General features: G+C 40.6%; 1 protein-coding gene across 1 annotated transcript; it reads left to right on the forward strand.

Annotated features, from left to right (window-relative positions):
- The first annotated feature begins 802 nt into the window (after positions 1-802).
- LOC131437005 (endoplasmic reticulum metallopeptidase 1-like) lies at positions 803-22,296 on the forward strand. Its single transcript, XM_058606031.1, has 5 exons — positions 803-822; positions 875-1,004; positions 1,064-2,335; positions 21,043-21,546; positions 21,605-22,296. Coding segments are annotated over exons 1-5 (2,586 nt in total). The 5' UTR covers positions 803-820; the 3' UTR covers positions 22,283-22,296.
- Positions 22,297-27,121: the final 4,825 nt, after the last annotated feature.

The following is a 27,121-nucleotide window of genomic DNA, read 5'->3' on the forward strand; positions in this document are numbered from 1 at the left end:
TTTCTATAACCAAAAAACGCAGTGTGTAAAGAATTGTTTCCTACTTATTTTGATCCTTGGTCACTGTGCAGTGGAGGCTGCCATGCTGTTGAGGTGTTCGAACTGAGACTTGGAATCATACCAATTCTCAATATTATTTCCTGAGTAACTCTTATTAGCCAATTAGCAGAAAACATGATGATATCAGTATGCAAGACCATGGTCACAACGCAACACATTGGGTGAAATTGGCTTTCGGTAAAAATTGTTTCCCCAAAACAATTCATTATAAGCAATGCGATTAGAATTGGTGAAATCAATTGCACGGGTAGAGTGTATAATAAATGCCATCCATAAATGCTATAAATCGTATATTCTAATTTATGACATTCGATAGCAAAATTTAAAAAAATATGATAAGAATGAAATCAAAATATGTTATCAACACGAAATCATTCCACCATAGCTCATATATCGTAACGAAAAAAACAGTAAAAACTTCACTACCCCTTTTCACATGTCGCAATAATCTTGGCTAGGCTAATCACTAAGACTAATTCTCGCCATCACACCATCGTGGGTGCTAAATTTGGCCACTAATGAGCTCGTTCCGCCCGCAAACCATTGCCGTAATGACTAAGCCAACAGCACTTTAATGTTAATCGTATTTGGCGGCAGTATGACGAGTGAGTGAGTGAGTGCGCGAAACAACGAATGAACCAGCAGATGAATGTTTGATAAGCGAGCTGATGATAGAAGCAATCAAACAGCACCTGAACGATAGCAAATACTATCAGATTAGTGTTAATTGAGCCACCGGCAAGGGAACGTGGCGAGAGCAATGTGAGTTCCACTTACTTTTTGTTTCAAATCCTAATTTGAATGCCATTCGCAGGAAGCTATCCCGAAGTCACACGGTTCCCCTTCTGTGGAGTATCCTTTTTCCGTTGTTTGCCATTGGAGTGTACTTCCTGGTCTACTGGAACTGGTCAGCTTTGCCAGATGGCATGCTCGTAGAAGATGAGGTAGGTTCAACAATAACAAGTGATGCCATCCATAATATTTACTTTTTTCCGCTTGTTAGATACGCAGTGAACCTGTGTTTGTAGCAGAGCGAGCTCAACGACATCTGCGGGTACTGACCAGCCAGGGTCCGCGCATTGTCGGCAGCAGTGCGAATGAAGTTTTTGCCGTCAACTTTCTGGTAACAACGATTAGTGAAATAATTAGTGAAGCTGATCCCTCGTACATTCTATCGGTTGACGTTCAAGAAGCCACCGGAAGCTACTTCCTGGATTACGCCGATTATCCAATCACTAGCTACTATCGGGGAGTGCAAAATGTGATAGCGACGATTAGAAAACGGAACCCGGATCAATTCAGCGGACAGTATCTGCTGATCAATGCTCATTTCGATAGTGCCGTCACATCGCCGGGTGCCGGAGACGACGGAACTATGGTTGCCGTCATGCTGGAAATCCTCCGTCAGATATCGAGGTATGACTTGGATTTGCAGCACGGAATGATATTTCTGTTCAACGGTTGTGAAGAAAATACCATGCAAGGAGCTCACGGGTTCGCAACGGGGCATCCCTTGGCCCAGAACGTTTCGGCCTTCATAAACCTGGATGTTGCGGCAAACGAAGGTCGCGAAATTATGTTCCAGTCTGGGCCGGATTTTCCCTTCCTGATGAGAAACTATCGACGATTTACGAAACGTCCCTATGCCAATTCCGTCGGTGAAGAAGTTTTCCAACTAGGACTCGTGCCATCGTTTACGGATTTCGAAACACTTTCGAAGGTGGGCAACTGGCCCGGGATGGACTTTGCTCTGGCATCGTACGGCTATTTGTACCACACCAAGTATGATGCCTTCGAAACCATTTCACTGGGAAGTATTCAGCACATCGGAGACAATTTGCTGCCGTTGACGATTGGATTGGCGGGGGCCGAGGAACTCGTCAACGTAGAACTACACCGTGAAGAAGCAGCGACCTTCTTCGACTTTCTGCATTGGTTTAAGCTGACCTACAGTCAAACCGTGGCGTATGCCGTCAACAGTGTAGTGGCCGTCATTGCAGTGATCCTAATTGTCCTGACCATTGCGTTGATGATTTGCCGGGAGGGTATCGAGCCTACGAAGATTCTCTTCGAGTGTGGCGTAACGTTGATCGTGCAGACGCTCTCGATTGTGGTCGGAGCAGGAGTTTCAGTTATCATAGCGATAATCGTAGACATAGCGGGCCGTTCGATGACATGGTTTACGTCCAGCTGGTTACTGTTTGGACTCTACTTCGCACCGTTTATCGCCTGTTTGACGTTGGGGCCGGGGCTGTACATCCGGTTACGGAAAGTGGTGAGTAGAAATTAGTTCCGTTGATGTTACGGTCAAAATTTTAAAACTTCTAGAGCAAGGATAATCGGCAAGAGTGATTGAATTTCATTCTCAACTAGACCCGTCTGAGATGAAGGTCAGGTTGGTAGTTCGCCAATTGTTCGGTTCAGCCTTGTTTCGAGAATTACTGTGGAGTTCCGATTTTGCCAGTATCACGAATAGTTTTTGATGAAGAAGTATTCTTATGTCGTTTTCGCTTGATGCCAAACTAAACCCAGTTTCCACACTAACTGCTGTTAAACCGTTAGTTTGAAGCTAGTTGTTGAACGGAAAATCGACTTAGTTTCACACCTAGTTTGCTAAGTGTGAAACCAACACAGTTTCGTGAAAAGTGTTTGTTTGATAAAACTACCCTGGGTCAGTTTCCTCATGCGAAAACGACATTGTAAACGAGGATTTGAGCAAACCTGATATAAAAACTAGGTTTGAAACTGACTCGATTTTCAGTTCAACAAGGTTGAAACAAGGTTAGAAACTAGCACCAAACAAACGATTTGACAGCAGTTAGGTTGGAAACTGGGTTAGGTTTGGCATCAAGCGAAAATGACATTATTTCAGTGCTGCTTGGAGGTCAGTATCCCTAGGATAAGAATCGCAGTAGGCGTGCACTTCAGACGTCAATTTTTTTCGCAGTTACGAAAAGTTTAGAGAAGTGATTTCTTCTGCAATTTTTCTTCTTAAACTTAAATGATTTCCTAACATTTGAAAGATTACATTACTATTAGTGTTGCGTTGTGAGGTGTCACAGAAGGAAAAGTTTCAAGCTGGCTCGTCCAAACAAACTGACAACGTCGCATACACTGCACTATGGTCCGAAACGGGAAATTAGCGTGACAAAAATATTTCACTACTAAATATCAGTTTTTTTTGTAGTTGGTGTCTTCACAAAAGTTGTTTGTAATCAGAGATGCCAGATATGCCAGATTTGTCTGTAAATCTGCAGATTTCGCATATAGTGCTGCAAACATTTTTTGCTGTGCAGACTTTTGTAGACTTTTGAAAATCAAGTTTTTTGCAGACTTTCGTCAAAATTTACGGACTTTTGAAATTGTCGAGACCTTTTTTTTGCTCGCCAAGTCAGTTTAGTGTATCATACTTTATAGAGAAATAAAGACATACTTGCTAACTGCAGATTTTTTTTCGGATATACAGACTTTAGCAGTCTGAAGATATTTGAAATTTTTACCTGGCATCTCTGTTTGTAATCAAATGGCGCTCCGTTCGATGAAACAAGTTACTAGGGTGGTCCTTATTTGGATTGACATCTGAAATCTAACTTTCTTCATTGAACTCAAAAACGATTTCATTGTACAATAAAGTTGTAGGAAATTTTATGTTGAGCAACTTTGCTGAAAAAATTTCCCGAATAAAAGTAGGGTGACTCCTGAAAAATCACCTTTTTTGTTCTAACTTTTGAAACGTTCTATGGAATCAAGCATTTTCATAAGAGCTACCAGTAAAAAGCTATGATTGTTTTTTGCATGTATGTATGTGTGTGTGAAGCCACCATCAGTTCAAGGCATTATCAATGTATGCGGGTAGACTTACAGTAGATCCGAATTTGATTATCAGATAGCTTTCATATAATCGCTGTTAAGAAGGCCAAAATGGGTTTTGAGGACCCGGCGCCTTCCAGTAAGAACATCCGGCCATATAATAAAGAATTTCGCTGTACCAGCTTAAATCCGCCTGATGGTTTGTTTGTTAGAAGGGTGCGTCTTACTCATTTCAGACCTTCAGGGAAAAACACAAAGCTTCCCCCACGTGACTCAGGTTGGCAATCCACTCCATCATCTAGTCATTCACTTGTAAGATACCCCTGCCCCTCCCCGTTGTCGATATACTTAAGCATAATACAATATAATATAATATCAGGTGTACCACTTTGCTTCCGCCGTTTTTTTTCCAAAATTAAAAGCTTTATTGCGAAAAAGTGCTCACAGATGTATTATTCAAAGTATTGTCCGTCGCTAGCGACAACTTTCTCCCATCTTTCCGGCAATTTTCGGATCCCGGCACGAAAAAAGGATTCCTCTTTTGACACTATCCATGAAGCAATCCATTTTTCCAACTCTTCGAAGGATTGAAAATGTTGATCTGCCAGGCCGTGTGCCATCGAACGGAATAGGTGGAAGTCAGAAGGGACGACACCTGGGGAATACGGCGGGTGGGGCAAGACTTCCCATTTCAGCGTTTCCAGGTACTTTTTGACCACTTTTGCAACGTGAGACCGAGCATTGTCGTGTTGGAGGATGACTTTGTCATGTCGCTCTTGATATTGTGGCTGCTTTTCTTTTAGCGCGCGACTAAGGCGCATCAGTTACGTTCGGTAGCGATCTCCAGTGATGGTTTCACCCGGTTTTGAGAGCTCGTAGTAAATCACACCAAGCTGATCCCACCAAATACAAATCATAACCTTGGCACCGTGAATATTCGGTTTTGCCTTCGACGAAGTAGCATGCCCGGGCTTTCCCCATGATTTTCTGCGTTTAGGATTATCGTATCGAACCCACCTTTCATCACCGGTTACGATTCGAAGTAAAAACCCCTTACGATTTTGTCTTTGAAGCAGTTGCTCACATACAAATAGACGGCGCTCGATGTCCCTCGGTTTCAACTCGTACGGCACCCAGTTTCCTTCTTTCTGAATCATGCCCAGGGCCTTGAGACGTTTTGAAATGGCTTGCTGACTCACTCTCAACGATTCGGCAAGTTCTTCTTGGGTTTGGCACGAATCTTCATCAAGCAATGCTTCTAGTTGTCAATCTTTGAATGTATTTTTTCTTCCACTACAATGTTGGTCTTCGACATCGAAATCTCTTACTCTTACTCTATCAGTCGTAGACCAAGCGGGTCTCTGCTGTATACAGGAGGCGTCTCCATTCAACCCGGTTCATGGCTGTTCGCCGCCAGCCTCGGTAGCTGCGAAGGGTCCGCAGGTCGTCCTCAATTTGATCGATCCATCTTGCCCGCTGCATTTGCTGATTTCGACATCGAAATCACCATTTTTGAAACGTTGAAACCATTCCCGACACGTTCATTTGCTCAGAGCAGCATCGCCGTAATTTCGGAGAGCATTCTATGCGCTTCAGCTGCATTTTTTTTTTTTGAATTGTAACAGAAAAGTAAAACTTCCCGCAAATGGCGAGAATTGGGCACATAAACAGACATTTTCGAGCGTGAATAATACGAAAACAAGAACAACTGTCACTGAAACGGCGATGACAATTCGTTAGGCACTGTACATACTCACTTTAAAGGCATTATCATCTATGTATTTTGATCAGCCTCAGCCGGTACAGCCACCTATCGGAAAACGGCGGAAGCAAAGTTGTACATCTGATATAATATAAAATAATATAAATTATTTTAAAAAAATATAATATAATACAGTACAATAATATATCACATCCTAATGCAATACAAAACAATATAATATGATATAATTCATTAAACATAACACAATATATCATAATATAATATAATATAACATAATTCAATGCAATACAGTATACTACCAAGCTAGTACAAACTTTTTTAAAAAGCTGTGTAACGCATACAAGTGAAAATCCGTTAAAAATCACCGTTGCACACGACTTTGCACGTATGAATGCCTATTGGATATCTGTTCTCTGTAATATAACATAATATAATATAATGTAATGTAATAAAATATAACCTAATATTACACAGTATAATATAATATAATAAAGCACAATATAGTATAACATTACACAATATATTCTAATAATATACTATAACATAATACAATATAACACAATACATATACTTATAATATAATATAATACAATATAATATGATATAATGCAATGCGGTATAATACCATACAACATAATATAACATAAGAGCAAATTCAGCAACTGCAAGAATCATATGGGTGGTCTATAATGTAAATGAAACTGAAACAAACGTATCCCCAGCAATCCGTTTTAGTTTTATTTATTCGACCAGTTCTACTGTCAAATTTAAAACTGGTATACATTGCCGTTCTATTTTTTCTATATTTGAAACACAAATAAATCGCTGCTGGGGCTGCCAGTTTATTTTGTTATAATTTCTAGATTTAAATTTTAAATCTGACATTAATTATGCATCTAGAACTAGAACACTCCTGAATATGCCCTAACAGAAGATACTATATGAAATAATATGCTGTGATACAATGTATAACAGTTGATGTCGCAGTGTAAGTTATGCTCTTCTTTCGTCGCAGTTCTGCAGGAAATATAATATTTCTTTGTTAATCATAATAATAATTATAATAATAATAATAATAATAATAATAATAATAATAATAATAATCATAATAATAATAATAATAATAATAATAATAATAATAATAATAATAATAATAATAATAATAATAATAATAATAATATTAATAATAATAATAATAATAATAATTATAATAATAATAATAATAATAATAATAATAATAATCATAATCATAATAATAATAATAATAATAATAATAGTAATAATAATAATAATAATAATAATAATTATTATTATTATTATTATTATTATTATAATAATAATAATAATGATAATAATAGTAATAATTTTAATAATAATAATAATAACAACAATATATAATACAATGTAATATAATTCAATTCAATATATAACAAATAATGCAACAAACAACAGAACCACATGTGGTATCCTATATGGTATACTACCATAAATATTGCACTTTAGAATGAGCTTCAAACTACAAGCCATTTCATTGCCGTTTCAACCTTTCGAGCGAACGGACGTGATTTGGATTTACTGCGAAAGCATTGAAAACCAGTTGTGTGTGTGTGATAAAGTGGTCGGACGATATTGTGTGATAGACAATAGTGCTTTTTCCTCTGAGAGGTTTTTTTTTCGCATTATATAATAGAACAGTGCCTTATTGCGAGCGGTCGATCGAAACGGTACCGTTAGCCGATTATTGTTTCGCCGATCAAGGCCAAGTGTGAGGATTATAAACAAGCGGCCATTGTGTGAGGATTATAAATAAGTGTGCCTTTTCCTCTCGGAGGTTTTTTGCACACCATCAAAGCGGCGATACGCCGATCGACGAAGTCCAGCTTGGTGTCCCCCGTTGGATCTTAGTTAAGTACCTTTACGTCGTTTATTTTTATTTCTTTATTTGACCATTATATTTCCCCCCGAATCATTTGTTTTTGCGCGGAAGTAGTTCCGCTATGCCTATTTTAAATCCTGCCCCCCCCCGCTCCCGATGTTCAAATGGAGACTTCCCTTGTCAGTAAAAAGTCCCGCATAAAGAGCTATCCTGATGGGCTCGCACTACCGGCCGGGCCTTACGCGGTCTATTTCCGGACCAAATCAAAGGAAAAAAAACTGAATATTTTAAAAATATCGCGGGACCTGAATTCGCGATATAATACCATAAAAAGTATAGATAGAATACGGCCAGACAAGCTCAGGGTCCTGTTTACCAGCTCAAAACAGGCTAATGAGCTTGTTCAAAAGGATCCTTTTACGCTGGAGTACCGCGTCTACGTGCCAGCTCGTGAAGTCGAAATCGACGGTGTGGTCACCGATTCGAGTTTGACTTGCGAGGATATTCTTAAGTACGGGGCGGGTTGTTTTAAAGACCCCTCACTTAAGAATGTCAAGATACTGGATTGCAAGCGATTGCATTCAGTATCGATCGCCGGGGATGGAACAAAGTCTTATCCCCAATCAGACTCTTATCGTGTGACCTTCGCCGGCACTGCTTTGCCCAACTACATCCTCTTGGACCGGGTTCGTTTGCCTGTTCGTTTATTTGTACCCCGGATAATGAATTGTACCAATTGCAAACAACTGGGGCATACAGCTACTCATTGCAGCAATAAGCCCCGGTGTGCTAACTGTGGGGAGGCTCATGCGGATGGCTCTTGCGGTAAGGATGCTGAAAAGTGTCTCTACTGTAAGGAGGGTCCGCATGACCTCTCTGACTGTCCCGCTTACAAACTGCGAGGAGATCGGATGAAGCGTTCCCTGAAGGAACACTCCAAGCGTTCCTTTGCCGAGATGGTTAAGAGTGCCACCCCTCCTAAACAGGCAACGAATCCATATGCCTGCTTGTCAACTGACGAGAGCGATTCTGACGACCCTTTGGAAGGTCCATCTTCAGCGGTCCCTCATAGCTGTAGGAAAAGAATGAATAAATCTTCTCATAAGCTACCTAGTAAGGGTTCGAAGGTGTCTTCCGAAGGGCTTCGAAAAGTTACAGCTAACGGGAATCGGGAAAAATCACCGAAGCAAAAAGCTCCTGGTCTCGGAAAACTCAATTCCGAGATGGAATTCCCACCGCTTCCAGGGACTAAAAAATCCCCAAGCGTCCCTGAAAATTCACCAGAGAACCAACTAGGTGCTGGACTTATAAAGTTTTCTGATATTGTGGACTGGATTTTTACAACTTTCAATATTTTAGACCCTCTTAGAAGCATTTTAATTGCTTTCATGCCTACAGTAAAAACATATTTGAAGCAGTTGACTGCAAATTGGCCCCTCCTCTCAGCGATTGTATCCTTCGATGGCTAAATCATCCATCGAGGTCACGGATCTAATCACTGTTTTACAGTGGAATTGCAGAAGTATCATTCCAAAAATAGATTCTTTTAAATTTTTAGTAAATAATCTGAAATGTGACGCATTTGCATTGTGCGAAACTTGGCTAACTTCTGAAATATCCTTAAACTTCCACGATTTTAACATTATTCGCCTGGATCGAGATGATCCCTACGGAGGAGTACTTTTGGGGATCAAAAAGTGCTATTCTTTTTATCGAATTAACCTCCCCTCGATATCAGGTATTGAAACTGTCGCATGTCATGTTACAATCAAAGGCAAGGATCTTTGCATTGCTTCAATCTATATTCCCCCAAGAGCCTCGGTTGGGCATCGGTGGCTCAGTGATATCATTGAGCTCCTTCCCGCACCGACGTTGGTTTTAGGAGACTTTAACTCACACGGTACGGGATGGGGCTGTCTTCACGACGATAACAGATCAGCTATGATCCATGATATCTGCGACAACTTCAATATGACAATCTTGAATACGGGAGAAATGACACGGATTCCTGCACCACCAGCAAGACCAAGTGCGCTGGATTTATCACTTTGCTCGACATCGCTACGGTTGGATTGCACGTGGGAGGTAATTCCTGATCCCCACGGTAGCGATCATCTACCGATCGTAATATCAATCACCAGCGGCTCAAAACCATCGAAGACAATCAATGTTTCGTATGACCTCACACGAAATATTGATTGGAATAGCTATGCGACCGCGATATCTGAGAAACTTGAAAGAACTCAACAACTTCCTCCGGAGGAAGAGTACACGTTTTTGGCTGGCTTGATTCTCGACACCGCGACTCAAGCTCAGACGAAACGTGTACCCGGCGCGAAAACTAACATCCGTCCTCCCAACCCGTGGTGGGACAAAGAGTGCACAAATTTAAACGCGGAGAGAGCCTCCGCGTATAAAATATTCAGAAAAAATGGAACACCTGATAATTACCGGAATCACGCGGCGTTAGACGTTAAAATTAAGAACTTGATTAGAGCTAAGAAACGCGGTTACTGGCGTCGGTTCGTAGACGGCCTAACAAAAGAAACATCTATGAGCACTCTTTGGAACACAGCCCGACGAATGCGCAATCATAACACAACGAATGAAAGCGAGGAATATTCTAACCGCTGGATATTCGATTTCGCTAAAAAAGTATGCCCAGACTCTGTTCCGGAACAGAAGATCACCCGCGCCGCGACACCAAATACAAACGAAACACCGTTTTCGATGGTAGAGCTCTCACTTGCACTCTTGTCATGTAACAATAAAGCCCCGGGATTAGACAGAATAAAATTCAACTTGTTGAAAAATCTGCCAGACCCCGCCAAAAGGCGCTTGTTGAGTTTATTCAATAAGTTCCTTGAGGACAACATTGTTCCACATGACTGGAGACAAGTGAAAGTGATCGCCATTCAAAAACCAGGAAAATCAGCCTCCGATCACAATTCGTATCGGCCGATTGCTATGCTTTCCTGTATCCGGAAATTGTTCGAAAAAATGATTCTCTTCCGTCTAGACAATTGGGTCGAAACTAATGGCTTACTTTCAGATACACAATTTGGTTTCCGCAGGGGTAAAGGAACGAACGATTGTCTTGCGTTGCTCTCAACAGAAATTCAAATGGCATTTGCTCGTAAGGAACAAATGGCGTCAGTTTTCCTAGACATCAAGGGGGCTTTTGACTCAGTTTCTATAAATATCCTATCTGAGAAGTTGCATCAGCATGGTCTTTCACCAATTTTGAATAACTTTTTGTACAATCTATTGTCCGAGAAATACATGTATTTCGCGCATGGTGATTTGTCGACAATACGATTCAGTTACATGGGTCTTCCTCAGGGCTCATGCTTAAGCCCCCTTTTATACAATTTTTACGTAAACGACATCGATAAATGTATCAACACATCTTGCACGCTGAGACAACTTGCCGACGACAGCGTTGTGTCCATTATAGGACCCAAAGCTGGCGATCTGCAAGGGCCGTTACAAGATACTCTTGCCAACTTATCCACATGGGCTCTTCAAATGGGTATCGAGTTCTCTACGGAGAAAACTGAGCTGGTTGTCTTTTCAAGGAAGCGAGAACCAGCACAACTACAGCTTTAACTAGGGGGTGGAAACATAGCTCAGGTCTTCACATTCAAATATCTCGGGGTCTGGTTCGACTCCAAAGGCACCTGGAGATGTCACATTAGGTATCTGAAACAAAAATGCCAGCAGAGAATCAATTTTCTTCGTACAATAACCGGAACTTGGTGGGGTGCCCACCCAGGAGACCTGATCAGGCTGTACCAAACAACGATATTGTCCGTTATGGAATATGGATGCTTCTGCTTCCGATCCGCCGCGAACACCCATTTCATTAAGCTGGAAAGAATTCAGTATCGTTGTTTGCGTATTGCCTTGGGTTGCATGCAATCGACTCATACGATGAGCCTCGAAGTGCTGGCGGGTGTTCTCCCATTGAAAAACCGGTTCTGGGATCTCTCATATCGTTTGCTCATTCGATGCGACATTTTGAATCCTCTGGTGATTGAAAATTTCGAAAGGTTAGTTGAGCTTAATTCTCAAACCCGTTTTATGTCCTTGTATTTTGATTACATGGCTCAGAATATTAATCCTTCTTTGTTTGTTTCCAACCGTGCTCATTTCTTGGATACTTCTGATTCTACTGTGTTTTTCGACACATCCATGAGAGAAGAAATTCGTGGAATTCCGGCTCACGTGCGCCCTCAAGTGGCCCCAAATATTTTTTATAATAAATTTAGAACAGTCAACTGTGAAAAGGTGTTTTACACTGACGGATCAAACATCAACGAGTCCACAGGCTTCGGCATCTTCAATCAAAACATCACCGCTTCTTACAAACTCAGTGATCCGGCTTCAGTTTACGTCGCAGAATTAGCTGCTATTCAGTACACCCTCGAGATCATTGAAACCATGCCCAAAGACCATTACTTCATTGTCACGGACAGTCTAAGTTCAATAGAAGCTCTCCGGGCAATGAAGCCAGGAAAGTATCCCCCATATTTCCTGGGGAAAATACGGGAACATTTGAGAACTTTATCTGAACGGTCTTATTTAATATCGTTAGTCTGGGTCCCTTCGCATTGTTCCATTCCGGGCAATGAAAAGGCAGACTTATTGGCTAAAGTGGGCGCACTACAAGGTGACATTTCATTCGTAACCGAATGTTCGAAGTGAGCACACGCGTTTTTTTTTAACAATCGACATCGGTAAGACGAAGGTGCCTATCACAGCAGAGGCTGTAGTATAGGCATTAAATAAAAGTGATAAAAAGTAGCATCCCCGCAAGTGAGTTCTGTCTGTGCACCGGTTTTGTATCGGTATCAACAGTAGACGCTATTGTGCTATCCTCGGGCAGCAGTTATTTCTATTGTTTGCTACCTGCATCGCAGCAGCCAAATCCTGAGTCAAGGTCACGCTGAAGCACAACGAAGGAGTGAAGGAGCAACTCACCTAACAGCTTACCGTGACATACTGTTAAGTATTTTCTCAAACTTTTTCTTTCAACTTTTACTATTCATATATTTTCTTTTCATTTTATTTCTTTCTTTCTCATTTCAAGTGCGGGAGACTTCTTTACTCCCGCACTTTAAATATGAATATTGATGACAGTGGGGGTGTCTCGGAGGAGGGCGAAGCTGAACGAATGAACGAAGAACATTTAGAGGCTGAGTTTGCTTCCGAGATGCCATCTACCCCTCCTATACCATCTCCCCCTCCGATACCATCTCCCTCTCCGATGCCATCTCCCTCTCCGATGCCTCCATCTCCCTTTAAGATATTGCCTGCTCGCCAAAAAGTTTACCAAGACGATGGCTCGGGGGGTCCGTGGGTGGTATACTTCCGGCCCAAATTAAAGTCTCTCAGAGTTTTAAATATTGCTCGGGACCTGGAAAAACATTACTCGGCAATAAAAACAATAGATAAGGTTTCGCCAAACAAGTTACGCGTTGTTGTGTCCGACCTGAAGCAAGCAAACGCGATTGCTACCAGCGAGTTGTTCACGAAGGAGTACCGCGTGTACGTCCCGTCTCATGTGGTGGAGATCGACGGTGTGGTCCGTGACGAAAGTCTGACAATCGAAGATCTGATGAAGGACGGGGTAGGCCGTTTCAAAAACCCCGACCTTCATCCAGTGAAAATTTTGGAGTGCAAGCAATTGCACTCCAAATCGATAGATGGTAAATTTTACCAATCGGACTCATTTCGCGTGACTTTTGCCGGATCTGCACTTCCAAATTATTTGGTAGTGAGTGGAGTTCGTCTACCTGTTCGGCTGTATGTACCGCGGGTAATGCATTGTACAAGCTGCAAACAGCTAGGTCATACGGCAACCTATTGTTGCAACAAACTGCGATGCGGCAAATGCGGAGAGGCCCATGAGGACGATCCCTGCAGAAGAGCAGTGGAAAAGTGTTGCTACTGCGGGGAGAATCCTCATGATCTTTCGGTGTGCCCTACGTTCATACAGCGTGCGGAGAAATTGAAGCGATCCGTGAAAGAACGTTCCAAACGTTCTTATGCGGAAATCTTAAAAAGAACCACTCCATCGACCCCTGAGAACCCGTTTGCAATCTTGCCAGTTGAAGAGGATACCTCTGACGACCCAGGCGAAGGACCTTCCTACACACAGGTTGAAGGAAGCAGGAAAAGACAAAATCTGGCTTCTCCCAAGCTTCCTCGTAAAGGCCTCAGACTGTCCTCTTCGTCACAAAAGAACCAAACGGAAACAAAAAGTGCTGACTCAAAACCGAAGCAAACACCTCCTGGGTTCAAAAAACTTAGGGATGATAAGGAGTACCCAGCACTTCCTGGGGCATCAAAAAACCCGAATGACCCCAAAGCACAACCAGAAAATCCAACAAACGCTGGATTATTGAAATTTTCTGATATCGTGGACTGGATATTAACAGCCTTCAATATTACTGATCCTCTGAAAAGCTTCCTAACTGCTCTACTGCCAACAGTAAGGACATTTTTAAAACAGTTGACTGAACAATGGCCCCTCCTTGCAGCGATCGTATCTTTTGATGGATAATTTACCACTGAGAATCGAAGATATGATCATTGTGCTTCAGTGGAATTGCAGAAGTATCATCCCAAAACTTGATTCTTTCAAACACTTAATACATACTCATAATTGCGATGTATTCTCCTTGAGTGAAACTTGGCTTACTTCTAACATCAACCTCGACTTCCATAATTGGACCGAGAAGACTCTTATGGAGGGGTACTTTTAGGGATTAAAAAGTGCTATTCATTTTATCGTATTAACCTCCCCTCGACACCGGGAATTGAAGTTGTTGCTTACCAAATTAATATTAAAGGCAAAGATCTAGGTATAGCTTCTATCTACATTCCTCCCAGAGTCTCGATAGGGCATCGTCGGCTTGCAGACATCATAGAACTTCTTCCTTCACCGCGGCTGGTTTTAGGGGACTTTAACTCGCATGGTACAGGATGGGGCTGCTTATATGATGATAATCGTTCTTCGTTAATCCAAGATCTGTGTGACAACTTCAATTTGACAATTCTAAACACGGGAGAAATGACACGGAACCCTAGACCGCCAGCACAACCAAGTGCGCTGGATTTATCCCTTTGCTCGACTTCGCTACAGTTAGATTGCAAGTGGAAGGTAATCTGTGATCCTCACGGTAGCGATCACTTGCCGATCATAGTTTCTATCACCAACCGTGGAAGACCATCGGAAACAATCAATGTTTCGTACGATTTCACACGAAACATTGATTGGAAACGTTACGCGAGCTCGATATCTGAGAAACTAGAAACATCACAGGAGCTTCCTCCGGAGGAAGAGTATACATTTTTGGCTGGCTTGATTCTTGACACCGCAATTCAAGCTCAGACGAAACGAGTACCTAGCGCGCAAACTAGTATGCGTTCTCCCAACCCATGGTGGGACAAAGAGTGCTCAGAGCTGAAAACGAAAAAAGCTTCAGCCTTCATCTCGTTTAGAAAGAACGGAACTCCAGATAATTATCGGAAATACGCGGCGTAAGAATTTCAAATGAAAAGTCTTATTAAAGCTAAGAAACGCGGTTACTGGCGAAGGTTTGTTGACGGATTAACGAGAGAAACAGCAATGAGCACTCTTTGGAATACGGCCCGTCGCATGCGCAATCGAAATCACGCGAACGAAAGCGAGGAATATTCTAACCGCTGGATATTTGATTTCGCTAAGAAAGTATGTCCTGATTCTGTTCCGGAACAGAAGATATCCCGCGTCGCGACATTGAATACAAACGAAACACCGTTTTCGATGGTAGAGTTCTCACTTGCGCTCTTGTCGTGTAACAATAGAGCCCCGGGGTTAGACAGAATTAAATTCAACTTGTTGAAAAATCTGCCCGACTCTGCCAAAAGGCGCTTGCTGAATTTATTCAACAAGTTCCTCGAGGGTAATATTGTCCCACACGAATGGAGAGAAGTGAGAGTTATTACTATTCAAAAACCTGGAAAACCAGCCTCCGATCACAATTCGTATCGGCCGATTGCTATGCTTTCCTGTATCCGGAAATTGTTGGAGAAAATGATTCTCTTCCGTCTAGACAATTGGGTCGAAACAAATGGATTGCTTTCAGGTACACAATTCGGGTTCCGCAGGGGCAAAGGAACGAACGATTGTCTAGCGTTGCTCTCAACAGAAATTCAAATGGCATTTGCTCGTAAAGAACAAATGGCATCAGTTTTCCTCGACATCAAGGGGGCATTCGATTCAGTTTCCATTAACGTTCTATCTGAGAAGTTGCATCAGCATGGTCTTTCACCAGTTTTGAACAACTTTTTATATAATCTATTGTCCGAGAAACACATGCATTTTGAGCATGGTGATTTGACGACAAAGCGATTCAGTTACATGGGTCTTCCTCAGGGCTCATGCTTAAGCCCCCTTTTATACAACTTTTACGTAAATAACATTGATGAATGTATCAACACATCTTGCACGCTAAGACAACTTGCCGACGACAGTGTTGTGTCTATTATAGGACCCAAAGCTGCCGATCTCCAAGGACCATTGCAAGATACCCTCGACAACTTGTCGACATGGGCTTTTCAAATGGGTATCGAGTTCTCTACGGAGAAAACTGAGCTGGTTGTATTTTCAAGGAAGCGAGAACCTGCGCAATTACAGCTTCAACTAGGGGGTGAAACCATAGCTCAGGTTTTCACATTTAAATATCTCGGGGTCTGGTTCGATTCCAAAGGTACCTGGGGATGTCACATTAGGTATTTGAAACGAAAATGCCTACAGAGAATCAATTTCCTTCGTACAATAACCGGAACTTGGTGGGGCTCTCACCCAGGAGACCTGATCAGGTTGTACAAAACGACGATATTGTCAGTAATGGAATATGGATGTTTCTGTTTCCGCTCCGCTACGAATATTCATTTCATTAAACTAGAAAGAATTCAGTATCGTTGTTTACGTATTGCCTTGGGTTGCATGCAATCAACCCATACGATGAGTCTTGAAGTGCTGGCGGGCGTCTTACCGTTGAAAAACAGGTTCTGGGATCTCTCATATCGACTGCTAATCCGATGCGACATTTTGAATCCGATGGTGATAGAAAACTTTGAAAAGCTCGTCGAGCTTAATTCACAAACCCGTTTTATGTCCTTGTATTTTGACTACATGGCTCAGAATATAAATCCTTCTTCGTTTGTTCCCAATCGTGTTCATTTTGTGGATACTTCTAATTCTACTGTGTTTTTCGACACATCCATGAAAGAGGAAATTCGTGGAATCCCGGATCCTGTACGCCCTCAAGAGATCCCAAAAATTTTTAATAATAAATTTAAAGAAGTCGACTGTAATAAAATGTTTTACACTGACGGATCATATCTAGACGGGTCCACTGGCTTCGGTATATTCAATGTAAATTTCACCGCTTCCTATAAACTCAGTGATCCAGCTTCAGTTTACGTCGCAGAACTAGCTGCAATTCAGTATACCCTTGAGATCATTGACACTCTGCCCACAGATCACTACTTCATTGTATCGGACAGTCTCAGTTCCATTGAGGCTCTCCGTTCAATGAAGCCTGGAAAGCACTCACCGTATTTCCTGGGGAAAATACGGGAACAATTGAGTGCTTTATCTGCAAAATCATACCAGATTACCTTGGTTTGGGTCCCCTCACATTGTTCCATACGGGGCAATGAGAGGGCGGACTCGTTAGCCAAGGTGGGCGCACTAGAAGGTGATATCTATGAAAGACCAATCTGCTTCAATGAATTTTTCAGTTGCTGTCGTCAGAAAACTCTAGCCAGCTGGCAGAATACATGGAATAGTGGAACTCTGGGACGATGGTTACACTCAATAGTCCCACAGGTATCGACGAAAGCTTGGTTCCGGGGGTTAGACGTGAGCCGAGACTTTATTCGTGTAATGTCAAGGCTCATGTCTAATCATTATATGTTCAGCGCGCATCTCCGTCGTGTGGGGCTCGCTGAGAGTGGTGTCTGCGTTTGCGGTGAGGGTTATCATGACATCGAACATGTTGTTTGGACATGTGTCGAGTATTGTGATGCCAGGTCCCAACTCATAGGTTCCCTTCGGGCCCGAGGTATACCACCCTTCGTACCAGTCCGCGACGTCTTGGCAACTCGAAATCTTCCTTATATGACTCTCATCTATAACTTCTTGAAAACTATCAATGCTCAAATTTAGTGCTCTCCCTATCTCTTTCTCGTCTACAGCTCTACCGCACTCTTCTTTACGTTGCTGGAAGTATGGCCTGTGTAAACGATGCTTCGGAGCATGCACCTGCCTTGAACTGACTGAGTTGCTGGAAGCTACCCAAAAACGTCACATCAACGTCAGAACACACCAACGAAGCATCCCAATCCAGAATAATCTCTTCATTGCTACAAGCTGAAAAACATGAAGATTCATCGAACGCAAAATGTGTCTAAAAGATGTATGCCACAAACCAATGATGTATTCAAATTTCAATTCAATACTGTGTAGGTCCCACCCTCCCTATGTCCCCTTACTAACTGGGGAGTATGCCGCCCCGTAATACGGCATCCCTTTCTCTCCCCCTAACAACAAGACAATCGGCCACGTTAAGCTAAAGCAAATGAGCCTAATAAAAAATTTTATTTGAAAAAAAAAAAAAAAAAAAAAGGTGACATTTATGAAAGACCAATCTGCTTCAATGAATTTTTCAGTATTTCTCGTCAGAAACTCTCGAAAGTTGGCAAACTTCATGGACGAATGACGAACTGGGACGATGGCTACACTCCATTATCCCTAAGGTATCGACGAAACCTTGGTTCAAGGGGATGAACATGAGTCGTGATTTCATTCGCGTTATGTCACGGCTCATGTCAAATCACTATACATTCAACACACATCTCCGGCGTATCGGGATCGTGGAGAACGGGCTCTGCACCTGTGGCGACGGTTATCAGGACATCGAGCATGTCGTGTGGTCGTGCGTAGAGTATCGCGACGCCAGGTCGAAGCTACTGGAATCCCTCAGGGCCCGAGGTAGACCGCCTGAGGTTCCGGTTCGGGATGTGTTGGCGAGTCGGGATAGTTCATATATGCTTCTCATATACCAGTTTCTCAAACACATTAATATACAAGTGTAATCTGTTACATCTGGCTTAGAAAGTTCCTCCTATTTATCGACGTTGTTTCAACTGTGGCTAAGAATTATTTCTCAACTGCAGGTTCGACACTAACTTCCGCCGATTATCCCGATTCCTCATCTGTCCACCATCTTCATCGGAACTAACAAGATCTTTTTGCTGTCACTAACCTTCGCTTCCCCCCTCCCCGTCTCTTCACCATCTCGATGTCAACTAATTAGATCTCTGTCGTTTTAGTCATTTCATTCCCATATCCCCTTTTTACTCCGTTTTCCGCAATATTTACTTCGTTATATTTTTTTTTTTTTTCATTTTCTTCTGTAACAACACCATCATCGCCCACGGAAACTTATCAACAGCATGCGGGCCACCCGCCGGGTATTCGTAACCTGGGGGTGTTTCCCGCGGACCCACACGGACCGAAGAATGCGGCCAACATGAATATTCACCAACGCCATATGGAAGACTCTCATGAAATATTCAATTCACCGGCCGATCACCACATGAAGGCTGGATCTGCCAAAGTCAACCACTGCGACCCAAATATGACATTACTTAATGATACAACCCTAGTTTTAAGTTAGTCGTAAATTTTAAATTAGTAAAAGCCCTTGGCATCTTAGAGCTTAAGCAGTGTGCCTTAAACATTATATTCTTGAATAAAAAAAAAAAAAACTACAAGCCATTTCGCACCCTCTCATTCTGCTACTAAGGCAGAAAGCGATAGCACCCAGTCGACGCCGTTCTATTGACCAAATGTCATCATAGACGCTCGGGGAGGCATGAGATAGGAACTTGTGAGGACTTAGTTATCTCACCATTTGACGACCAGTAAAAAGTTATGATTGCTAGGTATTTTAAAGACTAATTTGAATAAGTTAAAGAACAACACCCTTCCAATTTTCTCTTTAATTTTTACTTCTAATATGACCTTTCAGGAACCGCATAGGATACATTTTTATCGATCTGGCATCTACACACTTAAATTGGATCACCGACCTCAGCTGTTCAAATCTCGGTAGGTGATTTTATCGTTAAAATTCACGTTTTATCACTGCGGTACCTTGAGGTACTGCTGTCAACAAATGTTCATTTGTGATGATATATCAGTAGAATGGAAATATTCGGTAGTTCGGCTGTTGAAAACTCGTCAAAAAGGCAAGAATTACCGAACGAAATTAAGTGTGTAATGAATATTGATATTTGAAGGATGACTAGTTTTTGATAAAAAAACAATCATAACTTTTTAATGGTAGCTCTTATGAAAATGCTTGGTTCAGCAAAATTGTGCGCAATAATTAGTTCAACACCTTTCTGAAAGCAACTTTTCCATAGAACGTTTCACAAAAAAGTTAAAACAAAAAAAGTGATTTTTCAGGAATCAAATTGATAAGTGTAATGGTTTAGGTGTACAAATCATACCCAGCTGAAATGTGGTTTCGAGGAAAAACCGATCAATTTCTCTCCCATTGTTTACCAACTTCTCGGTCGTGCGTACTTTCGGGACTAATTCTCTATTATTTTCTAGCGTTTTATGGGAAAAAAATTTCGCTGTTTTGAAAATGGTTTGAAGAAACAAAAATCTTAAAAACAGATCTCAAGACTTTGTTTTTAAAAATTTCTTCCGATTACATTGGTTACCGATTCCAGAAGTAATTTCGAAATGGAAATTAAATCGATGAACATTTCGTCTGTTTAGAGCAGAGCTAACAAAAGTCATTTTCATTGACTCAAAATAGTCGATATTCAACCGAAGCTGTGAGAATCAAAAATGACAGAAAAAGGTTTCACAATAACTTTTACCTGTTGGTGCTCGAATTTGTAGTAGTTTTGGTTTCCAAAGAGGTTCTGGGATGTAATTACTTCGATTTGTCATATTTTAGTCACTATTTATAGCCAAGCGTCACATCGTCATCGATGAAAGAATGAGAATTGAAATTCTGCTGAGCAAAGAGTTGGCAATTATTCTTTCTCATTTTTTCAATGAGAAACGAAAATGTTTCGGCTCTCTTCGTTTGCTCTGGTGTCGGCCATTTACGAATGAGACAGTAAAACATTGAAAATGAGGCTGTTGGATTGGATTTTTTGATTGAGAATGCGTGACAATTTTAAGCTCTGGTTTAGAGGTTTAATTTGAACTGTTAGGTAGATAATGCATTGATGAGTCGAAATAGCGAAAGTAATGTCAATAAGATCTATATTAATATAGTAGAAATAAAGTCGAAATGTTTGTTTATCTTTACGTTAAGAATAGAGAATTGTTGCCAAATCCGAATCGTTTTTTTTTTTTCTTTCTTTAAAGCGATTTAATTCATTCCACTAAACGCTTGAAAAAAGAAGTTTTATCTTATCATGGTAAATGAAATAAATCAATCTATAGTATATAAACTGCATAATTTATGATATTTCTTATTTTCAGTCCTTCCTGCATAATCAGGGCCGAGTTCTGCTCTTTCTTCATGCACAGTGCTTCATCTACGTAGCTCTTTTAGTGACACTAACCATCGGTGGAATTCGATCTTCCTACCTCCTGCTATTTCCGGTAGTCTTCTATTCACTGTCCACCATCATTAATTTGTTCATAAAATTTAAACGAAACCATTGGATCTACGTCCATCTGGCGGGTCAAATAATTCCGCTCATTTACTTCTGCTCCTTAACCGTGACGGTATTCGCCGTGTTTATACCGATGACTGGACACGGAGGCGCCGGTTCGAATCCCGATCTCATGATGGCTCTATTTAGTATTTTAATGGCACTGCTACTGGTTGGGATGTGCGCTCCACTGATGACACTGGCCAGTAAAATCCGATATTTTTACACTCTGCTGGGATTGTCGTTTGTGGTGACACTGATCGTGATGGCTACTCCCGTCGGATTTCCTTTCCGGGAAAATACTTCTCCCCAACGATACTACATCTTTGTGAGTAGTTGCCGTAAGCCGTATTATTTGTTTTCATAAATGTGTTTATTATTTTCAGCACCAGCAAAGTAACTTTCATCACCAAAACGGTACAATCCGGCGGACACGGAATAATTTCTTTCTGTATCCTCAAGACCGACATACTCCGGACTACCTGTTCGATGCGGTGTCCTTGTGGAGAGAGCAAGCGCAACCAGTCGAACCGGAGTGTAGCCAAGAACTGTACTGCGGATTTCCACTGTACATCAATCGATATAATCGACAGCGTGAGTACAGCTATTGGATGCCGGCCAATTCGTCCCCAATCTTCCCAGAGCCAGTTCAGTTTGAATTGTTGGAACGGCAGGATATCTCTTCGAGAAACCGAACGTTTCTGTTTTCCATTGAAGGTCCCACTTTGATGGGATTGTATTTCTCTCCGTTACCAGGAAATACATTGAGAGCATGGTCTTTCAGTAAGAAAATCCCACCCAGTGGAATTGATTGGAATGATCAACCCGTGTATTACGTTAACTACGTACAAGCCAAGTCACGCTCTCCGCAGGAATTCTTCGTAGAAATTGAGTTAACGGACGAAACCGTAGGCGATGGTCCTGTTCTACTGGTGTCCGTTGTTGGCCAATACATGTACCACGAACAGCATCTAACTGAAGACTTTAAGACCCTACTCAAGCAGATGCCTGCATTTGCTCACACCGTAGCTTACCCAAACTATTTGGAAAGTTGGGAATTTTGATATTATATTTCATAGACTGACCGAATAAACCATTTTTCTTTTTTTCAAGACACTTGATTTTATTCCCTCTCACCGCCATTCCGCAGAGGCTTGATCATCCGCCGGTTGCCTCACGAAGTAACCCCACGGTGCGTAGCCTCGGTCGGGATCGAAAGGTCCCCTGAAAACTCGAATGTCCACTCGTTTCAATGATTTCGAGCGCTTGGCAGATTCGGTTGAAGGAAAACGGCAGCCACACAAAAGTAGCAACTAAAAGATAAAAGAAAATCAATGTACTTCCGATGTCAGCACGATTCCTACACGGTGGGTCTAAATAGTTACCGTCAACACAGCACTCCACACAATCTTCGAATGAAATGGAGACATTCGATCTAAGCAAACCGTTCACTCTGCCGTTACCCTAGCACTACTAGCTAAGGAATGACGCTAGATGCAGTAGCAAATTGTCACTTTATATTGTTGAGCGATTTCGCGATCACCTTTGCGTTAGAAATACTGTGGCACAAAATAATTTATAGACCGCGAAGAGGGCTGAATGAATCATATAACCCAGATCGGTTGCGGTCCATTTGGCAGCAATGATTGGCGTTTAGTTGTTACGTTTTTCGTTATTCAGATAAATCGATGCAAATGTAATATTTATTACGATCGCACCATTTTCTTCGTTCCAACACGATTTTCAAAGAGGCTGCTGCAATCAACAATCATAATTAGTTCCTACAATCATAATTAGGTAGGGTCTAATGTTTCCGAAAAATCATAACTTTTCTTTGTATTTTTCTATAAACATTCCTCAAATGAGCTACATGAAATTCACGAAATTGTAAATACCTATAACAGGTACTTTGTTACAGCGTCAATAGTCGTATGTTCGAACCATGATCTGGAATCACTCTTAAGGTACGATTACATTAGCCAGTTAATCTGCACAAACTTGTGCAGTTTGACTGTATCATAGTGTAATCGGTTCGCAGTTGTCTGCAAGCAGTCAAAATCGACTTGACTGTCCATTTGTATGCAGTCAAAGTGTGCAGATTATCTGTGACAATGTAATCACAGTGTGATCATAGTCGACAGACAAACAGTTGAGGACTGTACAGACAAATTTGACTGTTTCTGAAACTGTTGTGCAGGAGTTGTCTGTCACCGATTCTATGACAACCAAAAACTTGTTTATTTCATCCAAACACAAAGCAAAACGTTCCAGTACCAGTGTGAGAAGTGAGTACATGTGGTTTTCCCCAAGAGGGTTGGTTTCGTGATCAATTTTTTCCGTGTAGAAACCAGATAGTAATAAAAAACCTGTTTTAATCCACCTAGTGGTGTATTGATGGCTTTCTCGTATTACTCATATTCTCACATTCTCATATATGTGGTATTCTTCGAAATAATTTTTATTGCTTCTTGAAAGAAAACAAAAAAAAATCAATTAGCACAACCAACAAAATGAAACAGTTTCGCTATTGCAGGTACTTCTGCAACCGGTGTAAATAAAATCGGTTCGAATGACCATCTGTTAACATGACTTACAAACTGTATTGATTTTAGTAATTTTTTATATGATTCAACCATCGTACTTTAAACGACGGTTTAAATTTTAAATACTTATAATTTTAGAAAAGGCAAAAATGTAATTTCAAGTGAAAAACTGTGAGTGAGTTCCATTTTTGAGTATATGACCACTATTTCAGGAACAGGAATTCGAGAATCAGTACAACCCAAGGCTCTTCGGATATGATGCTGCGGCTCTTTAGTTCTATACACAAATACTGTTTATTTTACAAAAAAGTACTTAAAATCAATCGAAATCGATTAACGAGTATTAGACCCCACTTCTATCTCTCAACCACGTGTACTAACTTCTCACCGAACCGCGTTGTCGATGTCGTCACTTCCGGTCGAAATAATGAAGTTTACCGCATATTTCGTAGAATTCTCAATAGAAATTACTACTGAATTTTCCGAGCTCCTCCTTCACGAGGACTTTTCTTGACCGAAAATCACATAAGAAGGTATAGGTCTCTTCAAGTGTATGCGTAATAAACGTACGCCATTTAGAATACCGAGGAAAAAGTTCTTCCACTTTTCTTTTTCGATAGAGAGAATCTCTCCGTGTTGGGACATAGTTTAGCGAATATATGAATCGGTGACGCTTGAAGGAAGATCATGCACACGCACTTCTATAGCACTATCTTCAATATATATTGGAATGTTGTACTTAAAGTTCTCGTGCTCCACATAGTGCACATTATTATTGTCTTTAGCGAATTGAATTGCATCCAACTCTTTATAAAACTGGATGTAAGCAACATTATTTGTCTTATTGCATTGAAGTAACGGCACACGTTTAATGTCAAGATGCATTTGCTCCTTAAGCAAACCTTCAAGTTCTCGTATCGAAGGTCGAATTTTGCACTGCCTGAAGTCAACAACAATTGTATTCTTTCGTGTCGGCGGTAGCATTTGTTCGTTTGGTTCACTCATGTCGAGGTCGTTCTATTGTTCACTACATGCTACATAATAAATTTTGCATTAAAACTTTAAACTCCACGAAAGCCTACTGAAAACCTCTATAAGAGCATGTTCCTGCCAAGTGGACCATTCTTCATAAGGTTTATAAAGCAAAGTGAAGAATCATCATAAAGCTGCGTTAAAACTTCAAATTCAAGAAAATTTTGAAACCAGCTTTGCGATCAACATTAAATTTATTTGGATGGAATAAATTCCACTATGAATAAACTGTTGTTTTGGTAATATTTTTCTTGATTATATGTGTGTCATATCTGCTTTGAATGCAATCAGTAACAATTTATTTGATTTTATTTACAAGTTTGAGGCTTTTACCGAACGTAAAAACTTCATGCGCTTTTATTTTTATCGTGAATGTATGGATAAAAATAAGAATTATAACTAATCGCCTTGAAATAAATACGGTTTTTGCGAAAGTCTCCATGATTTATGAAAATTATTTTCTGTGATTTATCGTCTTTTTTTGTAAAAAACTATTTCATGGCGATAAAACTTGTGCATACGTTTTGAAAATGAATCATAAAAGTCCATCATACTTCCTCGTTTTTGCATTTCGAAGTTTATTTGATGTCAATAAAGGCTACGGCAAAGAACATTATAATGGCGGCCATGAAATTTTCTTTAATACAAATTACACCTAATCTAAGAAGTAATAAATCAAATAGCCCACAACAGGAGTGTCATAAATGTACTTTAGAACTCTCAAATTTGCTCTGAGTGAAACTGTCATTCAATGAACGCGCACACACACAAATCTAGATTTATGAAAGAATTTTACTGACAATAATGTTTTAAAGAAAATTTTCTAAAGCAATATTAAGAGCGTTTGCATGGTTTTATTCTACCACAAACAATGCTAAGCCTTGATGAAATCAGTCCAATTCTTGTGATTAACCATATGCGAAACGCTAGAATGTATGCCATTTTAGCTTCAAACGATACGTGTATTCGAACATCATTCGTACGAACGAAAAGTCGCATTCTCGGTTACGGACGAATAGACGAAATGCCGTGGTTTCGATTCGTCAGTTTAATGTTGCGAATCAACCGTTTGAACACATTGAAAAAAGTTTAACCAAATTCTAACAAAATTATTTTCGAATCTAAAGGTGATTTGTAATCAAATCATAAATTTGTGTTTTGCATAGAACTTTTAGAAAGCATAGCAGTATAGTAAAATGCTGTTTTTTTTTCTGGGGAGCCCTTTGAATATATGCGAGGTTCAAAGTTTTTATGCATCAATTTTACATCTATTAAGTACTTTATGGAAAATACGCCATGGGTAAACATGCTTTATTTTATATTAAATGCATGATTTTTCCAATGTAATAAATATGTAGGCTATCGAAATCATGACAAAATTGCAAGAAAAATGCAACATATTTGATCGGACTGCTATTTTAAATGTTTGTTTTTACTTTGCATGAAGTTTAATTTGAAAATTTCATTTACCGACTTAAATAAAGTTGGTCCTGAGTACGATATTTGCATGTACGATGTTTAAAAGTGTGATTGATTCGAACGTAAACGGGAATACGAATTTGATATACTTTCGAACGTGCATACGGCCGCAAACAAGAATGAGGGTGATAGTTCCCTGCTAACGTAACGAAACATGAGAAAGAAATAAAATCGGCTAAAACAAACGGTAGCTTTATTGGATTTTATGTGATGTAGTCAAACTTGTAACCGAAAATATCAAAGCTTTCTTGGCCATCCGGCCACATCGAGAGTCATTTTGCACATTTGCGAGAGAGCACAGCGAGCCGCGTGGTTTTACGCGACCTACTGGCCTCAGCCTTTAAATTATCCATTTCATCCTTGCTACGAGAAGATCATCAATTTTCAATCAGTTTTATTACATATGAATAGCGTTATTGTAACAGTAGTCATCTAATTAGTGTGTTATTTTGGGTATTACTTGACTTTCAATCAGCGAATTGTGAACTCACTAAAGAAAAGTTCACTACTGATTTTTTGCAAACGCGATTCTCACTGAAACTGCTCTCACATGTCCCAAAATCAGTAGTGAAAAGCTCACCAGCGAACAATCCTTTCGATGATGTCTAAGGAAAACGTTCGCACATTGAATCTAATAATTATGAGATTTTAATTTCAAACAATACTTTACAAAAGCTACAAACTTTTTACAGCATTGAGACCCGCTACTTGAGCTAGGGAATAAAAGCTCGAGTTGTTCTTTGTGAATGTTCTCTAACGATTAGTAAGCGCCTAATGTTAATATCGACTAAAACGCCATCTTTTGACTGAGGCTTCGAAAAATTTGCATAGCAACTGGCAATGACACAT

Source organism: Malaya genurostris, chromosome 3 (genome assembly GCF_030247185.1).
Source record: "Malaya genurostris strain Urasoe2022 chromosome 3, Malgen_1.1, whole genome shotgun sequence".
Taxonomy (NCBI): Eukaryota; Metazoa; Arthropoda; class Insecta; order Diptera; family Culicidae; genus Malaya; species Malaya genurostris.

Coding starts and splice junctions, on each gene's coding strand:
- LOC131437005 (XM_058606031.1), top strand. Junction 1,005..1,063: donor GCATGCTCGTAGAAGATGAG/GTAGGTTCAACA, acceptor TCCGCTTGTTAG/ATACGCAGTGAACCTGTGTT. Junction 21,547..21,604: donor CCCAACGATACTACATCTTT/GTGAGTAGTTGC, acceptor TATTATTTTCAG/CACCAGCAAAGTAACTTTCA.